The sequence below is a fragment of the Mustela nivalis genome (assembly GCF_964662115.1).
Source record: "Mustela nivalis genome assembly, chromosome: 12".
Classification (NCBI taxonomy): Eukaryota; Metazoa; Chordata; class Mammalia; order Carnivora; family Mustelidae; genus Mustela; species Mustela nivalis.
The window spans coordinates 26,800,944-26,822,319 of record NC_139031.1 but is presented as its reverse complement, the minus strand read 5'-3'; the positions used below and the strand labels follow the sequence as shown (position 1 = coordinate 26,822,319).

Genomic DNA, 21,376 nt, shown 5'->3' with positions numbered 1-21,376 from the left:
TCAATAACCTTCTCAATGTGTGTTTCATTTCTTGGCCAGCACCCAGTGGGATTATATTCTTCCACTATGGAAAATTTCTTCAATTTTTGATATAGTCTCCTCAGTTTTCTCTATACTTTTTTTGAAATTTCCTTATTATTCTCTTGTTTCTCTCCATTTTTCCTAAATTTACCATTTATGATATGTTTTATATCTTTTAGTTACATTTTACACACTTATTTTATATTTTATGTTCATACTTTATTTTTTGCCTCCTTGTTCCTCTTTTAAAGAATGCCATTCAAGAATAAATTCTTAGAGATATACATTGTACCAATACTGAATCATGATGAAATAGAAAATGTGAACAGATAGATTACTAGTAAGGAACTTGAATAAGTAATCCAAAATCTCTCAACAAAGAGAATCCAGGATTAGATGGCTTCATTGGAGAATTCTATAAAATATTCAAAGAGTAATTAATACCAATCTTTCTCAAACTTCCAAAAAAAGTAAGAGGAGAGACTCTCCAAACTCATTTTATGAGGCCAGCATTACTCTAATACCAAGACCATTCAAGGACACTACAAAAAAGGATAATTTAAAAATATATAATTACACATCACTATCCCTGATGAACATAGATGCAAAAATCCTTAACAAAATTGTAGCAAGCCAAATTCAAGAATACATTGAAAGGATCATACACCATTATGAAGTGAAATTTATTCTAGTGATTCAAGGATAATTCAGCTTCTACGGATTGTCAATGTGATATACCTCATTAACAAAATGAAGGAAAAATAATATTATCATAGCAATAAATGTAGGAAAACTTTAACAAAATTCAACATCCATTTATGATAAAGAAAGTACAGAGGAAATATACCTCAACATACAAAAGGCCATATATGACAAGTTCATGGCTAACATCATACTCAATGGTGAAAAGCTTAGAGTTTTTCTCCTAAGATCAGGAATAAAGCAAGCATGCTCACTCTCACTACTTCTACTGAACACAGCATTAGAAGTCCTAGCTAGGCAAGAAAAAAAAAAAAAAAAGGCATCCAAATTGGAAAAGCAGAAGTAAAATGGTCACTATTTGTAGATGAAATGGTATTATATGAAGAAAACCCTAAAGTCTTTTTCAAAAAATTGTTTGAATTAATAAGAAAATTCAGTAATGTTGCAGGATACAAAATCCACATGCAAAAATCTGTTGCATTTCTATACACTAAAATGAACTGCCGGAAAGAGAAAAAAAAAAGGAAATTATCTCATTTATAAATTGCACCAAAAAAAAAAAATCCAGAAATAAATTTAATCAAGGATGTGAAAGATCTGTATACTGAAAACATAAGACATTAATTAAAGAAATTGAAGAAGATACCAATATATGGAAAGATATTCCATGTTTGTGGATTAGAAGAATCAATACTATTAAAATTGATATAACAAAAGCAATAGTACCCAAACTACCCAAAGCAATCTACTGATATGATGCAAATTTGATAACAAAATTTCAATGGCATTTTTCACAAAAATAGAGTAAACAATCCTAAAATTTGTATGGAATTAAAACCCCTGAATAGCCAAAGTAATCTTGAAAAAGAAGAACAAAGCTAGAGGCATCATGCTGCCTGATTTATAACTTTATTAAAAATCTACCAGAATTAAAATGGTATGCTATTTGCATAAAAATAGACACATAGGTCAATGGGACAGAATAGAGAGCCCCAAAATAAAGCTCTATAGATACAGTCAATTAATTTATGGCAACGGAACCAAGAGTATACAATGGAAAAAGGACAGATTCTTCAATGAATGGTGTTTGAAAAACTAGCCAGCCACATGCAAAACAATGAAATTTTACCACAGTCTTACAGTTCACACAAAAATTAACTCAAAATGGGTTAAAGACTTGAATATATAACCTGAAACCATAAAACTCTTAGAAGAAAACATAGTTAGCTCTTTGACATAGGTCTTGCTGATGATTTTTGAATCTGACACCAAAAGCAAAAATAAACAAACGGGGCTACATCATACTAAAAAGCTTCTGCACAACAAAGAAAGCCATCAACAAAATGAAAAGACAACCTACAATATGAGATAAAATATTTTCAAATCATATTTCTGATAAAGGGCTAATATCCAAGATACATATAGACCTCATACAGCTCCATAGCAAAAAAAAAAAAAAAAAAAAAAAAAAAAAAAACAACAACAACAAATAATTTGATTTAAAAATGGGCAGAAGGTCTGAATAGACTTTTTCTCAAAGAAGACATACAGATGGCTAATAGGCACATGAAAAGATGCTCAGCATTATTAACCATAGGAACCAAGGAAATACAAATTAAACCACAATGAGCTATCACTTCATACCTGTTAATGTAACTATTATCAAAAGGACAAGAAATAATAAGTGTTGGTACGGATGCGGACAAAAAAGGAACCCTTGTGGACTGTTGGTAAGAATGTACATTTGTATAGCCACAACGGAAAACAGTATGGAAGTTCCTCAAAAAATTAAGATAGAACTACAATGTGATGTAGCAATTCTCTACTGGGGTATTTATCAAAAGAAAATCAAAACACTAACTCAAAAAGAAATATGCATGCCTATGTTCATTGCAACATTATTTACAGTAGCAATGATACTGAAACAGCCTAAGTAACAATTGATAGATAAGTTGATAAAGAAATTATGGTATATGTACACAGTTGAATATTACTCAGCTATAAAAAATGAATAAAATCTTGCCATTTGGGAAAACACAGATAGAAGTCAAGTGCATTGTGTTAGGTTAAAATAAGTCAGAGAAAGACAAATATCATATGACCTCTCTTACAAATGGAATCTTAAAAAAGAACCCACAAATACAAAAACACACAAAAGAAAAAGCTCAAAGATGCAGACAACAGAGATTGGTAGTTGCCAAAGGCAGGGGATTAGGGAGACAGATAAACAGGTGAAGTAGGTATAAATTTATTAAAAAATAAAACCTAAAAAAAGGAATGTGCAAGACAACATATATTGTATGCAATGTTTGTAAATAAGAAGCAAAAATAAAACAATAAGCTTATCTATGTGGTAGGAAAAAAAGGATCCCATTCATAGTCCATGAATGCAATTCCTTTGTTTGCCTCTCTGACTATATCAATGATAGTTTATTTTCTTGTGTTTTCTTCTTCTTGATTAGTCTGTTTCCTGCAACTTTCTGCTTCCTTTTTGTTTCTTTGGAACTTTCTTTCATGCTGGAGGTTATCTTCAGATATCTAGAACTTGCTCATCGTTTGCTCATAGAGAAGACAGTGAAAAGCTGTTTGGAAGCTTGGTACATGTGCTTTGGGAGTTGTTATTGACTGTGGGTTTCCCTGCACTGTCCTCCGACCTGGCCTCTTATTTTTCTGAGAAAATCCAGTGGCACGCATACTCACTTTCTCTTTGTGTTGATTACATCCCCCGGGGAAGGACTTCCTGGTCTCCTGTGTGCTGACACCTGGAGGGTATAGGCCTGGCTCCTGGGACCAGTTGAGTGGAAGCCAAGGTTCTCACCCTTCAGCAGATAAACTGCCTCTCACATGCCCGTTTTCATTGTGAAACCCTTCTGTGGCATGAACTGTGTCTGGTTCTCTTTACCCTCTGAGTTACTAGTCTAACAGTGACACTTCTGTTTGGTGGAGAAGCAGCTGCATCTTTGTCGAGTTGAGGGAAAATTTCGGAATTCAGTTCTTTTCATAAGCAATTTTTTACTTAGTCCCTGACTTTCAACATTTTAAGAACTTTGAAGGATGCTGCTATGTAACCTGGATTGTTTATTGTCTTTCCTCACTGTTGACTTAGGATTCCACTTTTATGAGATAACTGAGTCATTTCCTACCCATCCTTTTACTTTCCAGGGTCCAAAATGATTTCGCTGTCATCTCTTCTCTTGACATTTATATAATTGTGACTTATGACTTAAAAGGTCTATTTGTTCTTGTTTTAATGGAGATTTAGGAGAAAGTGAAGGTAAATGGGCTTATTCAATCTGGCCTCTTACTGGTAGATGCAATATTTCTTTTTTTATATTAAAAGATAAATAAATGAATCTTAACTAATAATTATTTCACAGATTGACCTTGGTCATTTCATGGTCCATACAGTGGTGAATGATACAGGTGAAAGATGGTGGGGTAAGTAAAAGCTCCATTGTGCGAAGAGGGAAGACAGTGGGGCCCTGTCTCCTTTGTTTGCTCTCAGCATATTGAGTTGACATGTGCTTGGTTAAGTGGATAACAGATTATGCTTCCTAGTTTTAATTAAAATAGCCCTTTCATGATGTGCATGTGGCTTTAAATGATTTCTATAGGAAATTACTTATGTGAAGATAGATCACAATAAAGATAACACATAAGTGAACAGCAAGAAAACATGAGAGGCATTCCTTCTCCTACTCCTGATACAAAGTCTTCATGAAGTTCTGGTAAGGATCTATTCTGTTATAATCTGAACAACTCAGAGCATCTGGTAACAGAATTGAAGTTATCAATAAGACTCCTGGAAATATGATTTATATCTACTCTAGCTAATAAAGAATTATGCTGCATATTATGAATTAGAGTATTACTTTCAATAGTAATAGTATGATAGGGGCACCTGGATGGCTCAGTGGTTTAAAGCCTCTGCCTTTGGCTCAAGTCATGATCCCAGGGTCCTGGGATCGAGCCCGGCATTGGGCTCTCTGCTCAGCGAGGAGCCTGCTTCCCTTCCTCTCTCTGCCTGCCTCTCTGCCTACTTGTGATCTCTGTCAAATAAATAAACAAAATCTTTTTTTTTTAAATAGTAGTAATATGATGAATAGAAAGATATTTAAAATTTAGCACTTAAGACTTGAAAACTCTTTATAAAAATTCTTTTTTCAGCAATATTGAAAATTATAATTAAATCCAAGATTTATTTTATAAAATGTTTTTATCCTAAATGTTAAATATTTAGAAGCTTCCTTTGTAATTTAATTGTGAATAGCTTATATATATATATGTATTGGAAAACATCTTTTTCTTTCTATAGCAGTAAATATGACTGACACAATATATAAATAATATAGTAGCTTTTTCTTTTCAGCCACACGAAAAATCAGATTTCCTGTTAAATAAAATGCTGTTTAAAATATTGAAAAAGAATCTTAAAACTGCATTACAAAGCAATATAAAAGTAAAGAATTTGCCTTGACCCTAAATGAAGTGAAAGTGGGAATCTTAAGTGAGTGACTACGCAGCTTTTTGATCTGAGGATTTCAATTTTTTTTTTTTTTTCCAGAAAGAGCTGGGTATAGCAGATAATGCCTAAAGCCCATCCTCTATGGGACTTATATGGGAAAACATTCATAAAGTTGGGATCCTTTGCAAAAGTAGACAGCAAGGAAATCTCATGCTGACTTAAAGGAAAACGTAATGTAGCCCCAAACCTCCTAATCATGAGCATTTTTAGCCTAAATTGGTGTTAACAATTATTGTGACCTAAACTGTTAGCCTAAATTGGTGTTACCAATAAATTGGTGTTCACCAATTGCTGTGTTAAAATAAGAACAATACTATAAAAGCTCTTCCATGCAGCTGTAACCCAGGATTTAAGGAATTCCCAGAGAAGTTTCAAGGAAAACCAGCATTTCAATACTAATAAAACTCAACAATAAAAAACAAATAATCCAATTTAAAAATGGACAGAAGACAATAATAGACATTTTCCAAAGAAGATATACATATGGCTACCAGACACATGAAATGATGATTAACATCACTCATCATCAGGGAAATACAAATCAAACTACAATGAGATCCCACACTTGTCAGAATGGCTAAAACTAACAACTCGGGAAATGACAGGTGTTGGTGAGGATGCAGAGAAATGGGAACCCTCTTATACTGTTGGTGGGAATGCAAACCAGCCACTCTAGAAAACAGTATGGAGGTTCCTCAAAAAGTTAAAAATAGAGCTAACCTATGACCCAGCAATTGTACTACTAGGTATTTACCCAAAGGATACAAAAATACTGATTCAAAAGGATAAATGCCTCCCAATGTTTATAGTACAATAACCAAACTATGAAAAGAGCCCAATGTCCAAAAAATATGTGAGATATACAAAGATATAGATATAGATATATACTGAGTAATATTCCATTATATAAATTCCATTTATATAATTTATATAATTCCATTATATAAATCTCTCTCTCTCTCTCTCTCTCTATATATATATATATAAAATGGAATATTATTCATCCATAACAAATAATGAAATCTTGCCATTTGCAATGATATAGATTGAGCTAGAGAGTGTTATGTTAAGCAATATAAGTCAGTCAGAGAAAGACAAATACCATATGACTTCACTCATATGTGGAATTTAAGAAACAAAAGAGATGAACACAGAGGGGGAAAAAAGGGAGGCAAACCAGAAAACAGACTCCTAACTATACCAGACAATTTGAGGGTTACTGGAGAGGAGGTCGGTGGGGGAATGGGTTAAATGGATGATGGGGATTAAGGGGGCACTTGTGATAAGCACTACATGATGTATGTAAGTGATGAATCACTGAATTCTACACCTGAAACTAATATCACACTGTATGTTAACTGGAATTTAAGTAAAAAATTGGAAAAAAAAGTACACCCCCCTTCTCAACACACACACACACACACACACACACACACACACACACACAGATAAGGCAACAAAAGTGAGAACCAGCAGAAAACAAAACAGGCCAAAGAAAGATTTACAGGATTTCAAGACTAACAAAATTGTTAAAGCTTTAGTCAGACTCATCATCATCATCAACAACAACAACAACAAAGAGGGGATGCAAATAAACAAATTCAGGAATGAAAAAGGAGACATAACAACTGACCCCATAGAAATACAAAGCATTATAAAAGAATATTATGAAAATTTATATGCCAACAAATTGAACAACCTAGAAGAAATGGATAAGTTCCTAGAAACATATAACCTCCCAAAACTGAATCAAGAAGACACAGAAAATTTGAACAGACCAATTACCAACAAGGCAATTGAGTCAGTAACCAAAATACTCCCAAAAAACAAAGTCTAGGACCCAACAGCTTCACAGGTGAATTCTACAAAACATTTAAAGAAGAGTTAATACTCATCCTTTTCAAACTATTCCAAAACACAGAAGAGGAAGGAAAGCTTCTGAATTCATTCTATAAAGCCAGGATAGTCTCATACCAAAACCAGAGTAAGACACTACAAAAAAAGAGAATCAGAGGCCAAAAAAAGAGAAGTAGAGGCCAATATGTGTGACGAACATAGATGCAAAAATCCTCAACAAAATATTAATAAACTGAATTCAACAATACATTAAAAAAATATTTACCATCTGCAAATGTGGTTCAATATTTGCAAGTCAATCAACATGATACATGACATCAATAAGAAAAAGGATAAAAATCGTATGGTCATTTCAACAGATGCAAATAAATAAAGGGAATATACCTCGACATAATAAAGGCCATATATGGAAAAACCCACAGCTAACATCATATTCAGTGGTGAAAAATGTTGAGAACTTATCCCCTAAGATCAGGAAGAAGATAAGGATGTCCACTCTCACCACTTTTATTCAACACAGTACTAGGAGTCCTAGACAAAGCAATCTGACAACAAAAAAGAAATAAAAGGCATCTAAATGGTAAGGAAAAAGTAAAATTTTCACTATTTGCAAATAACATGATACCATATACAGAAAACCCAAAAGACTTCAACCAAAAATCTATTAGAACTGGCACATGAATTAGATCAGGTTGTAGGACACAAAACCAATATTCAGAAATATTCTGCATTTCTATATACTAATAATGAAATAGCAGAAAGGGAAATTAAGAAAACAATCTCATTTACAATTGCACCAAAATAATAAAATACCTAGGAATAAATTTAACCAAGGAGGTGAAAGACTGGTACTCTGAAAACTGTAAAACATTGATGAAAGAAATTGAAGATGATAGAAAAAAATGGGGAGATATTCTGTGCTCATGGATTGAAGAACAAATACTGTTAAAATGTCCATACTATAGAGGTTCCTCAAAAAATTAAAAATAGAATTACCATATGATTCAATAATTCCACTACTGGGCAGTTACCCAGAAAATATGAAGACTGTAATTAAAAAAGATACTAACTGCTATGTTTATTGAAGCATTATTTATAATAGCAAAATTATGGAATCAGCCCAAGTGTTCATTGGTAGATGAATGGACAAAGATGTGATAGAGATCATATAACCATATATATATATATATATATATATATATATATATATATATATATACACACACACACAGATACATACACTGGAATATTACTAAGCCAAAAAAAGAATGAAACTTTGTCATTTGCAAGAACACGGATGGATCTAAAGGGTATAACGCTAAGTGAAACAAGTTAATCAGAGGAAGACAAACATCATACAATTTCACTCACATGTGGAACTTAAGAAATAAAACAAATGAACAAAGAAAAAGAGACAAACCAAAAAAACAGAGTCTTAACTATAGAAAACAAACTAATGATTACGGTGGGGGGTAGGTGAAGGGATAGATGAAATAGATGAAGGGAATTAAGAGTACACCTACCATGATGAAAACTGACTAATATATAGAATTGTTGAATCACTATATTGTACACCTGAAACTAATAGAACACTGTATATTAACTATACTAGCTTAAAATAAAGTAAAATAAATTAAAAAAAGAATTGCAGCATTAGCATCACACAAATAAACTCTAAGACTCCAAACACATGATTATACATTGAAAGGGGCATCGCAAAATGGTAAAAGCATTAATTAACCAGGAATATATAAACATTCTAAACTGGTAGGGACACAATAACATAATCCAAATAATCGAAAAACATATAGAAGCCAAAACTGATAGAACTAGCAGGAAAAATAAACATATTCATGTCCTAGACGGAGATTTTAACCAGAGTTTCATTAATTGCTGGGTTAAGTAGACAAAAAATTAGGTCGTAGCCGATTTGAAAAACAACTTGGACACTGATCTAACAGACTTTTGTAAAATACTGCACTGGTATGTTGAGAATAAACAATTCTTTATAAGCACAGTGAAATATTTATCACAATTGACCATGTGCTAGCCTATAATTTGGCCTCAATAAGTTTAGAACTGAGGTCATACAAACCAATTTCTTTTTTTTTTTTTTTAAGATTTTATTTATTTGTTTGACACAGAGAGAGATCACAAGTGGACAGAGAGGCAGGTAAAGAGAGAGATGGGAAGCAGGCTCCCAGCTGAGCAGAGAGCCTGATGTGGGGCTCGATCCCAGGAGCCTGGGATCATGACCTGAGCGGAAGGCAGAGGCTTAACCCACTGAGCCACCAGGCACCCCCACACCAATTTCTGAGCACAGTAAAATTAAGTCAGAATTTTTTTTAAAAAGTAGTTACAAAAGCCTCATTTATTTCAAATTTTAAAATATACTTCTAGGGGTGCCTGGGTAGCTCATGGAGATTTCTTGAAATTTATTAAGCTGGGATGTGAAATATATCATTTTATGCATTTTAATATTCTTTAAATTTTTCTGTTATATTTTGTAAGTATGTGTATGTATAGGGGCACCTGGGTGGCTTAGTGGGTTAAGCCTCTGCGTTTGGCTCAGGTCATGATCTCAAGGTCCTGGGATCAAGCCCTGCATCAGGCTCTCTGCTCAGTGGGAAGCCTGCTTCCCCTATTCTCTCTGCCTGCCTCTGCCTACTTGTGATCTCTCTCTCTGTCAAGTAAATAAATAAAATCTCTAAAAAATATGTGTATGTATAAAATACTTCATAATCAAGTATATTAAAACAATTTGGGGATTAAGTAAAATAAATATGTTCCTTTGTAAGGAAATCCTATTGGAAGATGCATAGAAAAACACTGCTGAGGATTTTAAAAAACAAAATATAGTATTAGAATAAATTATAGTGTGGGAGGCTTACCATACACTTAGAGGAAAGTACAGATGCTTCCAACACAGCTGACCTTATGTTATTTTCTAGATGATATATCAATAACTTCAAATGTGAAGAACTACATTTTGGTGATTCCAAAGTGAAAGATATATGGGACAAAAGCTATTATCAACAGCCAATCATTTTTTTTAACAACAAAATGTTTTGCAGAAACACAGCTAAGTAAAGATAGCAATGGAGTTAGGGCTTTGACTGAAATAAAAATTAAAATCTGTAATGAGGGCATATTCACAGTTTGCTGCTGTGATTTCTTTCTCTTTTTTAAAATAAATGTTAAAAAACGTTCTTCATTCAGAAGTGAATTTACCTCACCAACTGTTGCCACCCAGTTCCTTTTTTGTTTTATTATGTTAAATTAGTCAACATATAGTATACCATTAGTCCCTTTTTTCATCAGAAAATACACCTGGTGTAATTTTAGATGAATTAGGTTTTACGTACTTATCCTTGGAGACATTCAACTTCACTTTAGTCTATACTGATTGTGGAGGATACTGGATCCCTATTATGTATCAGAAATTTAATCTTTTGCTCTGATATAATAATATATGAATAAATATATATATTTATATTAAATATATATTTATAAATAAATATAAAATATATACTTATAATAATATGTATTATTATAAATATATATATATATTTATTATTGTGTAATGTAAGTCACCATAGAGTACATCATTAGTTTTTGATGCAGAGTTCCAAGACTCACTGTTTGGATATAACACCCAGTGCTCTATGCAATACATGCCCTCCTTAATACCCACCACCAGGCTCGCCCATCCGCCCACCCCTTTCCCCTCTAAAACCCTCAGTTTGTTTCTCAGAGTCCACAGTCTCTCATGCTTGGTCTCCCCCTCTAATTTCCCCCAATTCACTTTTCCTTTCCTTCCCCTATGTCCTCCATGTTATTCCTTATGCTCCATAAGTAAGTGAAACCATGTGATAATTGACTTTCTCTGCTTGACTTATTTCACTCTGCATTATTTCCTTTAGTTCTGATATAATAACATTGATAATGAGGTTTCCAAATGCTTGAATGAGGTGTGCTCTCCTAATTGGCTTAGTTATGATTTCTTTTAAAAGTTCAACTTCTCCTATTCCCAGAAGCATAGGAAACTGAAACAGTTAAAAAGACCATACAAAGGGTACAAAATGGGGTGCCTGGGTGGCTCAGTAGGTTAAAGCCTCTGCCTTTGGCTTAGCAGGGAGCCTGCATCACCCCGCCGGCCTCTCTGCCTACTTGTGATCTCTGTCTGTCAAATAAAATCTTTAAAGGGTACAAACTTTCAGCTATAAGATGAAAAAGGACTAAAGATGGAATGCTAAATTTGGCAAGTTGACAACACTGCACTGCACAACTGAAATGTGTCAAGAATGTAGAACTCAAATGTGGTCACACACACACACACACACACACACACACACACACACACAGACATCTTTTGATAAATATGTGAAGTGAACACTGTATCAAAAACTAATGAGGTACTATATGTTGGCTAATTGAACATAATAAAAAAAAAGTGAATGCCTAAACTGGATAAAACATCTAGGTGCCAATAAACTAGATGGAGGGAATCCTTTCACTGTTAATATGTACATCACATTGATAGACACTTAAAATATCCCACAATTGCTTTCTACTTTATTGAGATGGAATTGACAAATAAAATTATAGGATATTTAAGTGTATAGTTATGGTGATCTGACACAAGCATACATTATGAAAAGATTACCCCAGTCCGACCAACCAACATATCCATCACCTCACATATCTATTTTTCTTTTCCTTCCTCCCTTCCTTCCTTCCTTTTCTCTTTCTTTTCTTTTGTCAGACATTCAAATACCACTACCTTGACCAACTTCAACCATACAACAGTGTTAAGTATAGTCACCATGTTTTACATTAATTATACCCTTTAGACCTTATTCATCTTATAGCCAAAGTTTTCATGCCACCCCTCAGCCCTTGACAACCACTTTTCTACTCTTTGTTCCCTTGAGTTTCACTTTTTATTTTTTTAGATTCCACATATAAGGTGATACCACAGTCTTTGTTATTTTTTGTCTGCCTTATTTCATTTAGCATAATGCCCTCAAATTTCATCCATGTTGCTGCAAATGGCAGGACTTCCTTATTTTCGTGGCTGAATAATAGTCCACTGTATATTCCTAACAACTCTTCTTCATCCATTTGCCCATTGGTTGGACACTTTTCCCATATTGTGGCTACTGTGAATAATGCTGCAATGAACACAGGAGTGCAGCTATCCCTCTGCAATCTCATTTTCGATTCCTTTGGATTCCAGAGTGGGATTGCTGGATCATACAGTAATTTCATTTTTAATCTTTTGATGACCCTCTCTACTGTTTTCTGTAGTGGCTGAAGCCACCAACAGTGCACAGGGGTTGCCCTTCCTCCACATCCTTGCCAATACTTGTTATCTCTCATACTTTGATGCTGCTCTTTTTCTATCCTCATCTCTCTATGAAGTATAGGGTTTGGCTGAGTGAGTGAAAGAAGATAGCTAGGCTGTGTCAGGTGAGGACTGAACAGCCCTAATAATTGGCTTTGCCACCCAATTTCATCCAGTATCGAATGGAAGAGCAACCAAGAACAAGTTTTTGTTTATGCCTGATCTGGACACCAGATATTCTAGAACTGATATCCCCTAACTTGGCAGAATTAATGCCTCTAGACCATGATATTATGAGCTGTGCTTATTACTGTTAATATGGTTCTTTGAATTCTTTGAGAACATTAAACAGTGTTTCCTTACAGACTTTGGTTTTCAAAACCAAGCATTTTCACCCCCAAACTGAGTACCTATTTAAAAAATAAGATTTAATTTGTTCAAGGACATTTTTCCTTTGAATTTTTCCTCTTGGAGAACAACACACTATCTAAGATGAATGGAAAACAATTATCTTAGACCTTTCATTAAAAGCAAACTGGTTTTCCAATTCCTTTCATTTGAAGATGGCTGAAGGTTTAGAAATTGAGCTAGTATAAAAATCTGGGATATCTCTTTGAATGATACTATAGTGCTTGTGAAGAAGGGAAGAAGCTAGCAATTTGATTATTCTTTTGGCATGTAAAAAATGATTTTCAGATATCTGGAGCTCATTTTTTTATGGAAGTAATATGAGGGATGATGAGTGTTTTCTCAGTCATCTGGAGCTTCATGCTGGAAACTGACAAATATATTTCTCCTTGTACTGCCACTGTCTCTTTAGGATATTCCATTCTTTTTGTTCCTTTCCTTTTCAAAAAATATATTAACTACTTTTGGAGTCATGCAAGTTTTACAGACTAAGTACCTACCCACCACTCTTATTCCGGACACAAACGGGAGCTCTGCTAATGTCTGGGTCATGGTCTATAATAAGAAGAGAACTTGGCAAGTCATGGAAAACATCTATTTTTAGGTAGGATGCACTGGAATATGACTACTCTTAAATCAGTTTCTGGAATCTGAGGGACTACTGACTATCCGCCATCTTCAAAACCAACATGTAATCATCACCACGCGCAGCAGCAGCAATGGCAAAACTATCATTACCATCTATATCAGAAATTTTCAGTTTTATTAACAAGAATTTTAGATCTGATGCATTTCAGTTTCAAACCCTTATTTTCTTTCCACCAAAAATGAAATTAATTTCCATGAATAGCCAAAGCAATCCTGAGAAAGAACAAAGCTGAAGGTATCACACTTCTTGGCTTCAGATTATATTACTAAGCTATATAATCAAAACAGTCTAGAATTAGTATAAAAATAGACACGTAGATCAATGAAACAAAACTGAGAGCCCAAAAATAAATCCTCATATTTACAGCGAACCAATATGTGACAAGGAGTCAAGATACTTAGTGGGGAAAGGATCGCCTCTTCAATAACTGGTTCTGGGAAAACTTGATAACCACATGCAGAAGAATAAAATTGGACTTCTATCTTACACTGCTCACAAAAACTGACTCAAGATGGATTAAAGATCTAAACATAAGGCCCCAAACTGTAAAGCTCCAAGAAGAAAACACAGGCAAATACTCCTTAACATTGGTCTTGACTACACTTTTTAATGTGACACCAAAAGCAAGTAAGACTTTCATCTTCTCTCTAATAAAGAACACGTTTGTAATGTAAATAGTTATCCTTTAATTTTTCTTTCACGCAAAGCTGAATTTTATACACTGAGTTCTAGAAAGATCACAGATTCATTGTTCAAAGGCCTTGCTTGTTCTTTTCTCCCAAACTCAGAACTCAATCTTTATTGCCTAAAATGTACCCAAATTTACCTTACTTTTCCCCCACTGAAAATTTATCCTCATTCTGTGTTCCCCATCTCCATCAGTGGCATCACAGCCTATCTTTACCTACTGTAGTCTAGTGGAGGCATCTTCTATACTTTTCTCTCTCTCATCCTCAAAGTCTAATTAATCAAGAAGTCCAATTAGACCTACAATCTCTGCCCTTCAAAGTGTTGCCATAGTAAGTTTCTCAATGGGAAGAATTTACCAAGCTGTTTTCCAGTTTCAACTTTCTCTAAGATAAATTCTAAACTCTTTGGCGTGGCATGACCAACTATTTTTAACACAACTCAAGCTATCTAGACATTTCACATAGCACAATTCATCCCTAGCACCTGCAGTGGAGACGTTTTCTGAAAAAGTCCTGCTCTCTGCCTATCTGGGTCTTTGAACACATTGCTTTTTCTAATTAGACTACCTCTTATCTTTTCACTCATTAATTAATTAATCAAGATAGACATCTACTGAATACCTACCCTGTGTTAGGCCATGAAGTGTGCCAGGGGATTAGATTGTGAACAAAGTAAACCTGGTTCCTGCATGCACGGAATTGGCTCTCTGCTGAGTGAGTGCGCTTTCTCCTCCCAAACTCAAATCTCTTTTACTCATACCCCCTCCTGCAACATGCCCTGATTGAGCTACCTGCTCCACCTTTGGAAGACTGAGCTTCTGTGCCTGCTTTTGTTATAGGATTTATGTCACACATTTTTAAAACCCTTCTTCCCCACCAGACTCTAGCTGCCTACAGGAAGGAGCAGGTCTTTTCATCAGTGGATCTTCCTGTAATGCTGAGGATAGTGTTGGATGTCAAATTGATTTGAAGGGGCTTGACCCAAAATGTAGGCATCATGCCAGAAAACTGGATTTCTAAATATGACCATGAGAAAGTTACTGAGTGCAATTCTTTCTGTTTATGTTTGCCAATTTTCAGAATTTTTAAAGCTCATTTTTAATGAGTTTTTCTGTAATATACCTCACATGCTGTTGATTCTGTTTTAAGAGAATTACTTCTATTCCTAAAGATAATGTTTTCAGAAATATATATTCAATTCTCATTGTTAAAACCCGGTAACTAATAGCTTAAAACTTATCCTTGTTATTTGTCTTCTCTTTAAGGAGAAGACACTCTTTCCTTGAAGATTTCTGTAAATAACAAGAGGGTTTTCTTTCTCCTACTGAGTTGCATGTAAATGCATTATAGCCTGAGGAAGGAACATATGCCCCACTCTCCTATTCCTAATGCCATGGTTACCGGAAAACTGTTTCTATGCAGGATTATTTTTCAGTGATCTCAAGATCTATTACTCCCAATACAACATAGTATAGAATGTTTATATTGATTTATTCTGGTGAAATGAATTTTATGGGATGGTTTACAAAAGTCTCCTTCCTTCCTTTAATAGCTAGAATGACTACAACTCCTCCATCTGTATTTGACAGTAGCAATTCCTAAATTCTGCACTGAATTTTTTTAGTGGGGACACTAAAGATAACTGGGTTGTAATTACATGAATAAGAGTTGCTCTAAGTTTATAACCTGAAAGAAATGAGAATAGTCCTAATGGAAATCAGGCTATGGAGCTGATAAGATTTTAATAAGAAAATGAAACAATGTTCTGAGATTGGAATTATAGTTCTTTAGCTACATATGCTAACTCCCATTACCATGAACTATATATGCTAACACTCATCATCATGAATTAAGTAAAAGAAGAAAAACAATGCTTATTTTCAAAGCCCAAAAAGTTTTCTATCGGCAGGTTGATTTTAGCCTATGTCTATCTATAAGGGCTTATTAAACCCTTACACAGTGCTTTGACTTAGGCAAGCAAAGGAATTTATAGACAAGAAAGGAAGTAACAGATTTTAAAATGCATACCTCTCAGGGCACCTGGGTGGCTCAGTCAGTTAAGCATCACACCCTTGATTTCAGCTCAGGTCATGATCTGAGGGTCATGAGATTGAGCCCCATGAAAGTCTCTGCACTGAGCTTGGGTCCTGCTTTGATTTGTATCTCTCTTTCCCCTCTGCCCCTCCCTCCTCCCTCTCTAAAAATAAAAAAATAAAAAATAAAATGCCTACATCTCTAACTGAAGATCTAATATAATATCACATATAATTATTTAGAAAGAATCACATTTAATGTACCTTTTCCAGCTCTGTCTTGCTTGAAATTTTTCCTGCATCATTACTGTATCTGAAAAATGAATTGACCCAGTTTATAATTTTATTAAAATGTAATTTAGAAAATCCTAATCAAAATGTCAATATTCTTTACCCTGGAGCTGGTATTGGTTTCTCTTTCTTCTCATTTGTTTCAACAACTTCTGCAAAACATTAAATAAAAGAACAAATAATTTAAAGGGTTATCTGTGTGTGTATGTGTGTGTAAGATGAAAACATTACTAGAAACGGAAAACAAATTCACCTGAACTGACATAACATTCATCTTAATCAAGTACGTTATAAATTCAAATATCATCCCAACATTTCCACTCCATCAAGGCAATTTATCAGAGCTAGAAATAACCACAGCCAAATATAATGCTCTTTCCAAACAGAATGTAGGAATTAAAGATAGATTCCCACTATTATGCCCATTTTCACTATTATTATGTTAGCTCAGTATGGAAGAGTAACCTCGGGTTTACTGAGAGGGACAGAGAGAGAGAGAGTTCCATCAGACTGACTAGAGGCTAGAAAGGGCATTCTTCCTTTTTGTCCAGAGAATGTAGATTCGACCATTAGTTGAAGGTTAAATATTTGGGTGATGTATAATATTGGGAAATACAGAAAAGAGAGAGTTAAATTCATGTCATGCACATATGAACGGTTAATAAAATATAAGCCAGAATTCTTGAGTTTCTGCCTACTGCCCAAATGATTAGACCCTACTGCAGCATCTCAACATGTGATACCATCAATTTCCAGTCCATGGTTGACTGATCCACTGATACAAGTCATCTGAGTGGCCTCGACCTCGGCTTCCGCGCTGATGATCTGCTGTGCCACAGCCTCAACAATGGGCATCACCATGGCAGCCGTGGAGGTGTTGCTAAGCCACATGGATAAAAAGGCCGTACTGCTCATGAACCCCAATGTCAGCCTGAAATGAGAGGGCCTTTAATACGAGCTGTGCTCTCCAGCTTAACTGCTTTGTATTATTTAACTGTAAAGAATGCTCTTTGTAAGTTGGGAATTTTTTCAAAACACACTTAAGTTAGGGTTCCTCTTTGAGGGTAAACCCTGAGTACAGTCAGAGCCAGATAGGAATCAGAGAAGCACGTGGAAGAGTGGTGTTCTTATCAGATTTGTTTCCCTGGAACCATAAACTATCTTCCCTTAAAACAGAAAAATGATGACGTGTATTACCAAACTGCACGTCAGTAGATGGTAGAAGAGCTTGCAGTATTATACCAATATTTGAATGCCCTTTACAGATGACACGTCCCTTGAAATACTAGTAAGATGTAATGCAATCAGTTTTCAATTTAGGGTCCCTTATTCTTTCTTTCATCGTTTGGTCACATCTCTGTGTATTAGTATGTGGGTCAGCGAGGGCAAGGAGAGAAATTACTTATAAATCTACTCTTTACTGTTGACTCCTCTGGTTCAATATACGGTAGGTGGAGGAAATGGTTAAAATGACGAGCAAAAATGAGGTTTCAAAATTTTCTGTAGGTTCTATTATTTATGCTTTCCTGAATTTGACATTCTTGCCTGTGGTCAAGGACTAGATGTATTACATTGTCTTCTCTTATAAACAAAGTACTTCTTCTCCCTTAAAAATAACACCTAAGACTGTAGGATTTTAAATCATATCTAGAAGCTTTCAAAAATCATACTTGCGAAAAAAAATTTGATCTCTTTTGAGTGGGAGATCCCAGAAAATCATTCAGAAGCACATCTTTCCATATGCAGCCATTTATGAAATTCTATGACTCCCTTTAAAAGTGGATCTACAAAAAAAAAGGAAAGAAAGAAAGAAAAAAAGAAAAGAAAGAAGAGACAAGAAAAGAAAAAAAGTGGATCTACAAGACAAATTCTACACTATAAATTTCAAGTTCAGATCAGGTGAACAATTTCTACATGTAAAACAAAATAAAACTTTAGATATCTGTTTAAACAGGAAATGATTGTCAAGAAAAAGTGAACATTAGGAGAAGGAAAGGAAAAGTGAATTGGGGGGAAATCAGAGGGGGAGACGAAGCATCAGAGACTATGGACTCTGAGAAACAAACTGAGGGTTTTAGAGGGCCAGGGGGTGGGTGGATGGGTGAGCCTGGTGATGGGTATTAAGGAGGGCATGTATTGCATGGAGCACTGGGTGTGGTGCATAAACAATGAATCTTGGAACACTAAAAAATAAAATTAAATTTTAAAAAGTCTAGAAAAGAGAAAAATAAATAAAAGAAGCTTTTAAAAAAGTAAACTAGAAATACTTTTGATTTAAGGCATTGGCAAGACATGAAATCTTCCTATAAAAAAAAGATAGTGAGCACATTTTCTGTGTGGTGAAAATGCCTTAAGTTGAAAAGCCACTCAGTGGTATAAAGGACAGGACTCTTGCTTCACTGCATGGTTTACTATCCCATCCCCTGTGGTCAGGGAGCAGATGGTCAAGGAAAAGATACACATATCTATAGCACCCCAAGAGGCATGGAATACCATTTCATTTCAAGAGCAGAATTTCCTTAACACACTCATGGTATAAACATTTAAAGTAGCAAATATTTTAAAAATATGTCTCATCTGAGTTATTCTTCGTATTTAATGAAACTATTTGATTCATAAATGATCAACACAGACGTAGATATATTCTAAAATGAATCATGCAACATAATTCAAATTCAACATAATTCAAATTTTCTTATTTTCAAAGAAAATGAGAAGGGAAGAACCACTTAATACTTTAGAGCTTAACACTATCATGTAAGTGTTTATGACACTGGAAATAAATAAATAAATAAATAAATAAATAAATATTAGCTCACATCTATGTTCTTAACAAGAGTTAGATCTAAAACTAAAGTAACCAATTAATGTAATGGAAAAAAGCATTTATTTCAGTGAGGAAAGTTAGTCAACTGAGTGATTTCACATTCTGTGGATGAAATCTCTTAACTGATTGCTTCAGTTTGCAACAGTTCATTTAAAAAGAAAAATGTTCACCTTGGAATGTTTCTGCACACGTTTGTATTTTGTCAGTAATGTCTTTGTCTTTGGTTCTTAACATCCTCCCCATGATGAAGAATGCTCTTGAACAAGTCTTGAATGTGTAATCAGCCAAATAAACCACATATAACTGAAATCTACTCTGAAGTCTACCATCTTGTCTGTTGGGGTTCAAGACTTCTCTCAGCTTTGGCTCCTACTGTGCATGAAAGGTGTGTGCACTTATTCCAATCTACCTGTAATTAGACCCAAAAGTTGTTGTTGTTTCTTCCTACAACTCCAGTGCACTTTATAGCCTTTTCATATTTGCAAAGGAAAGAAAGGCATGAATTTTACTGTGATGTGAATGCTTGCTTGGATGTGCATTACTTATTTAGTTATTTGCTCTGCAAAAATATGATCTGTTTGGAAAGTAAACCTGGAAGAGTAAATGGAGTACTTACCATGCTGGGTTCACACCCACTGTCATCACCATTCTCAGGGCAATCCTTTTGTGCAAATTCCATTTTTCTATTGATGTTGCTAAACAGATGACTCCAATTAACAGTAGATGAAAATCTTTGAAATAAGCAGATGCCACCTAAAATTTATGATTAAACCCATGATTACTTACGTTGGTGGGGGAAAAATAATATTGCCCAAGAAAGCATTATTTTGCTACTCTTAACTTTGACCTTTAAACTACTTAATCTTTCTATTAAGAAAAATGTAGATATGTGAACAATACAAATTTAACTTTGTTCTATATGTTTACCCGGAAATAGGAGTGTTAAGGGAAAATACATACCAAAAAAAAGTACCCAACATACTGGGTTTTGAAATAGCTGTGTAATGTCAGGCAAGTGCCTTCAATGCCTTAATTTTTCCATCTCCAAACCACGGTTAACTGGTATATGCTGTTGCGGTAGAACAGCAGTGAATGTGATTTGGGAAAGTCCAAGTTGAGTCTCCAAACTGCCAGTGTCTTTGTTACCATCTATTATGCCCAAATTGTAGTGTTACTCCTAAATATTTCAAATGGCTTTACCTTCAAAATTATTTGCTATAAAATAAATACCCCTTATCATGCTTAGTGAAATAAGTCAATCCGAGAAAGACAACTATCATATGATCTCCCTGATATGAGGAAGTGGAGATGCAACACGTGGGGTTAAGGGGGTAGGAGAAGAATAAATGAAACAAGATGGGATTGGGAGGGAGACAAACCATAAGGGACTCTTAATCTCACAAAACAAACTGAGGGTTGCTGGGGGGAGGGGGTTTGGGAGAAGGGGGTGGTGTTATGGACATTGGGGAGAGTATGTGCTATGGTGAGTGCTGTGAAGTGTGTAAACCTGGCGATTCACAGACCTGTACCCCTGGGGATAAAAATATATGTTTATAAAAAATAAAAAATTTTAAAAAATTAAAAATAAAAATATAAATAAATAAATACCCTTGAATAGGAGCCAACTTTTAAGCCATTTTTAGCTAACACCATTCAGAGATTAAGAACACTCTGAAGTACGTTAGGTACATAATCTTTTTCTTTTTCTTTTTTTTAAAGATTTTATTTATTTATTTATTTGACAGACAGAGATCACAAGTAGGCAGAGAGGTAGGCAGAGAGAGAGGAAGGGAAGCAGACTCCCTGCCGAGCAGAGAGCCCGATGCGGGACTCAATCCCAGGAACCTGGGATCATGACCTGAGCTAAAGGCAGAGGCTTTAACCCACTGAGCCACCCAGGCGCCCCAGTACATAATCTTTTTCTTAAACAACAACAACAACAACAACAAAATTTTGTGGTCAAGTAAGTTTACAAAGCATAGAGTTTTGAAATACTAGAATTTTCTTTCCTATAGGTCTCCTCAAAA

At 34.7% G+C, this 21,376-nt stretch overlaps 1 protein-coding gene across 2 annotated transcripts in view; it reads right to left on the bottom strand.

The window, feature by feature from the left end:
- The window catches only part of SLC13A1 (solute carrier family 13 member 1), a 136,661-nt gene that overhangs the window by 24,563 nt on the left and 90,722 nt on the right, over positions 1-21,376 (bottom strand). For both annotated transcript variants that reach the window (XM_082692256.1, XM_082692255.1), the window contains 4 exons: positions 19,966-20,102; positions 17,266-17,453; positions 16,626-16,674; positions 16,496-16,544 (listed from right to left, as the gene is read on the bottom strand). In XM_082692256.1, the coding sequence (XP_082548382.1) occupies positions 16,496-16,544; positions 16,626-16,674; positions 17,266-17,453; positions 19,966-20,102 (423 nt within the window). The remainder of the gene's footprint in view (positions 1-16,495; positions 16,545-16,625; positions 16,675-17,265; positions 17,454-19,965; positions 20,103-21,376) is intronic.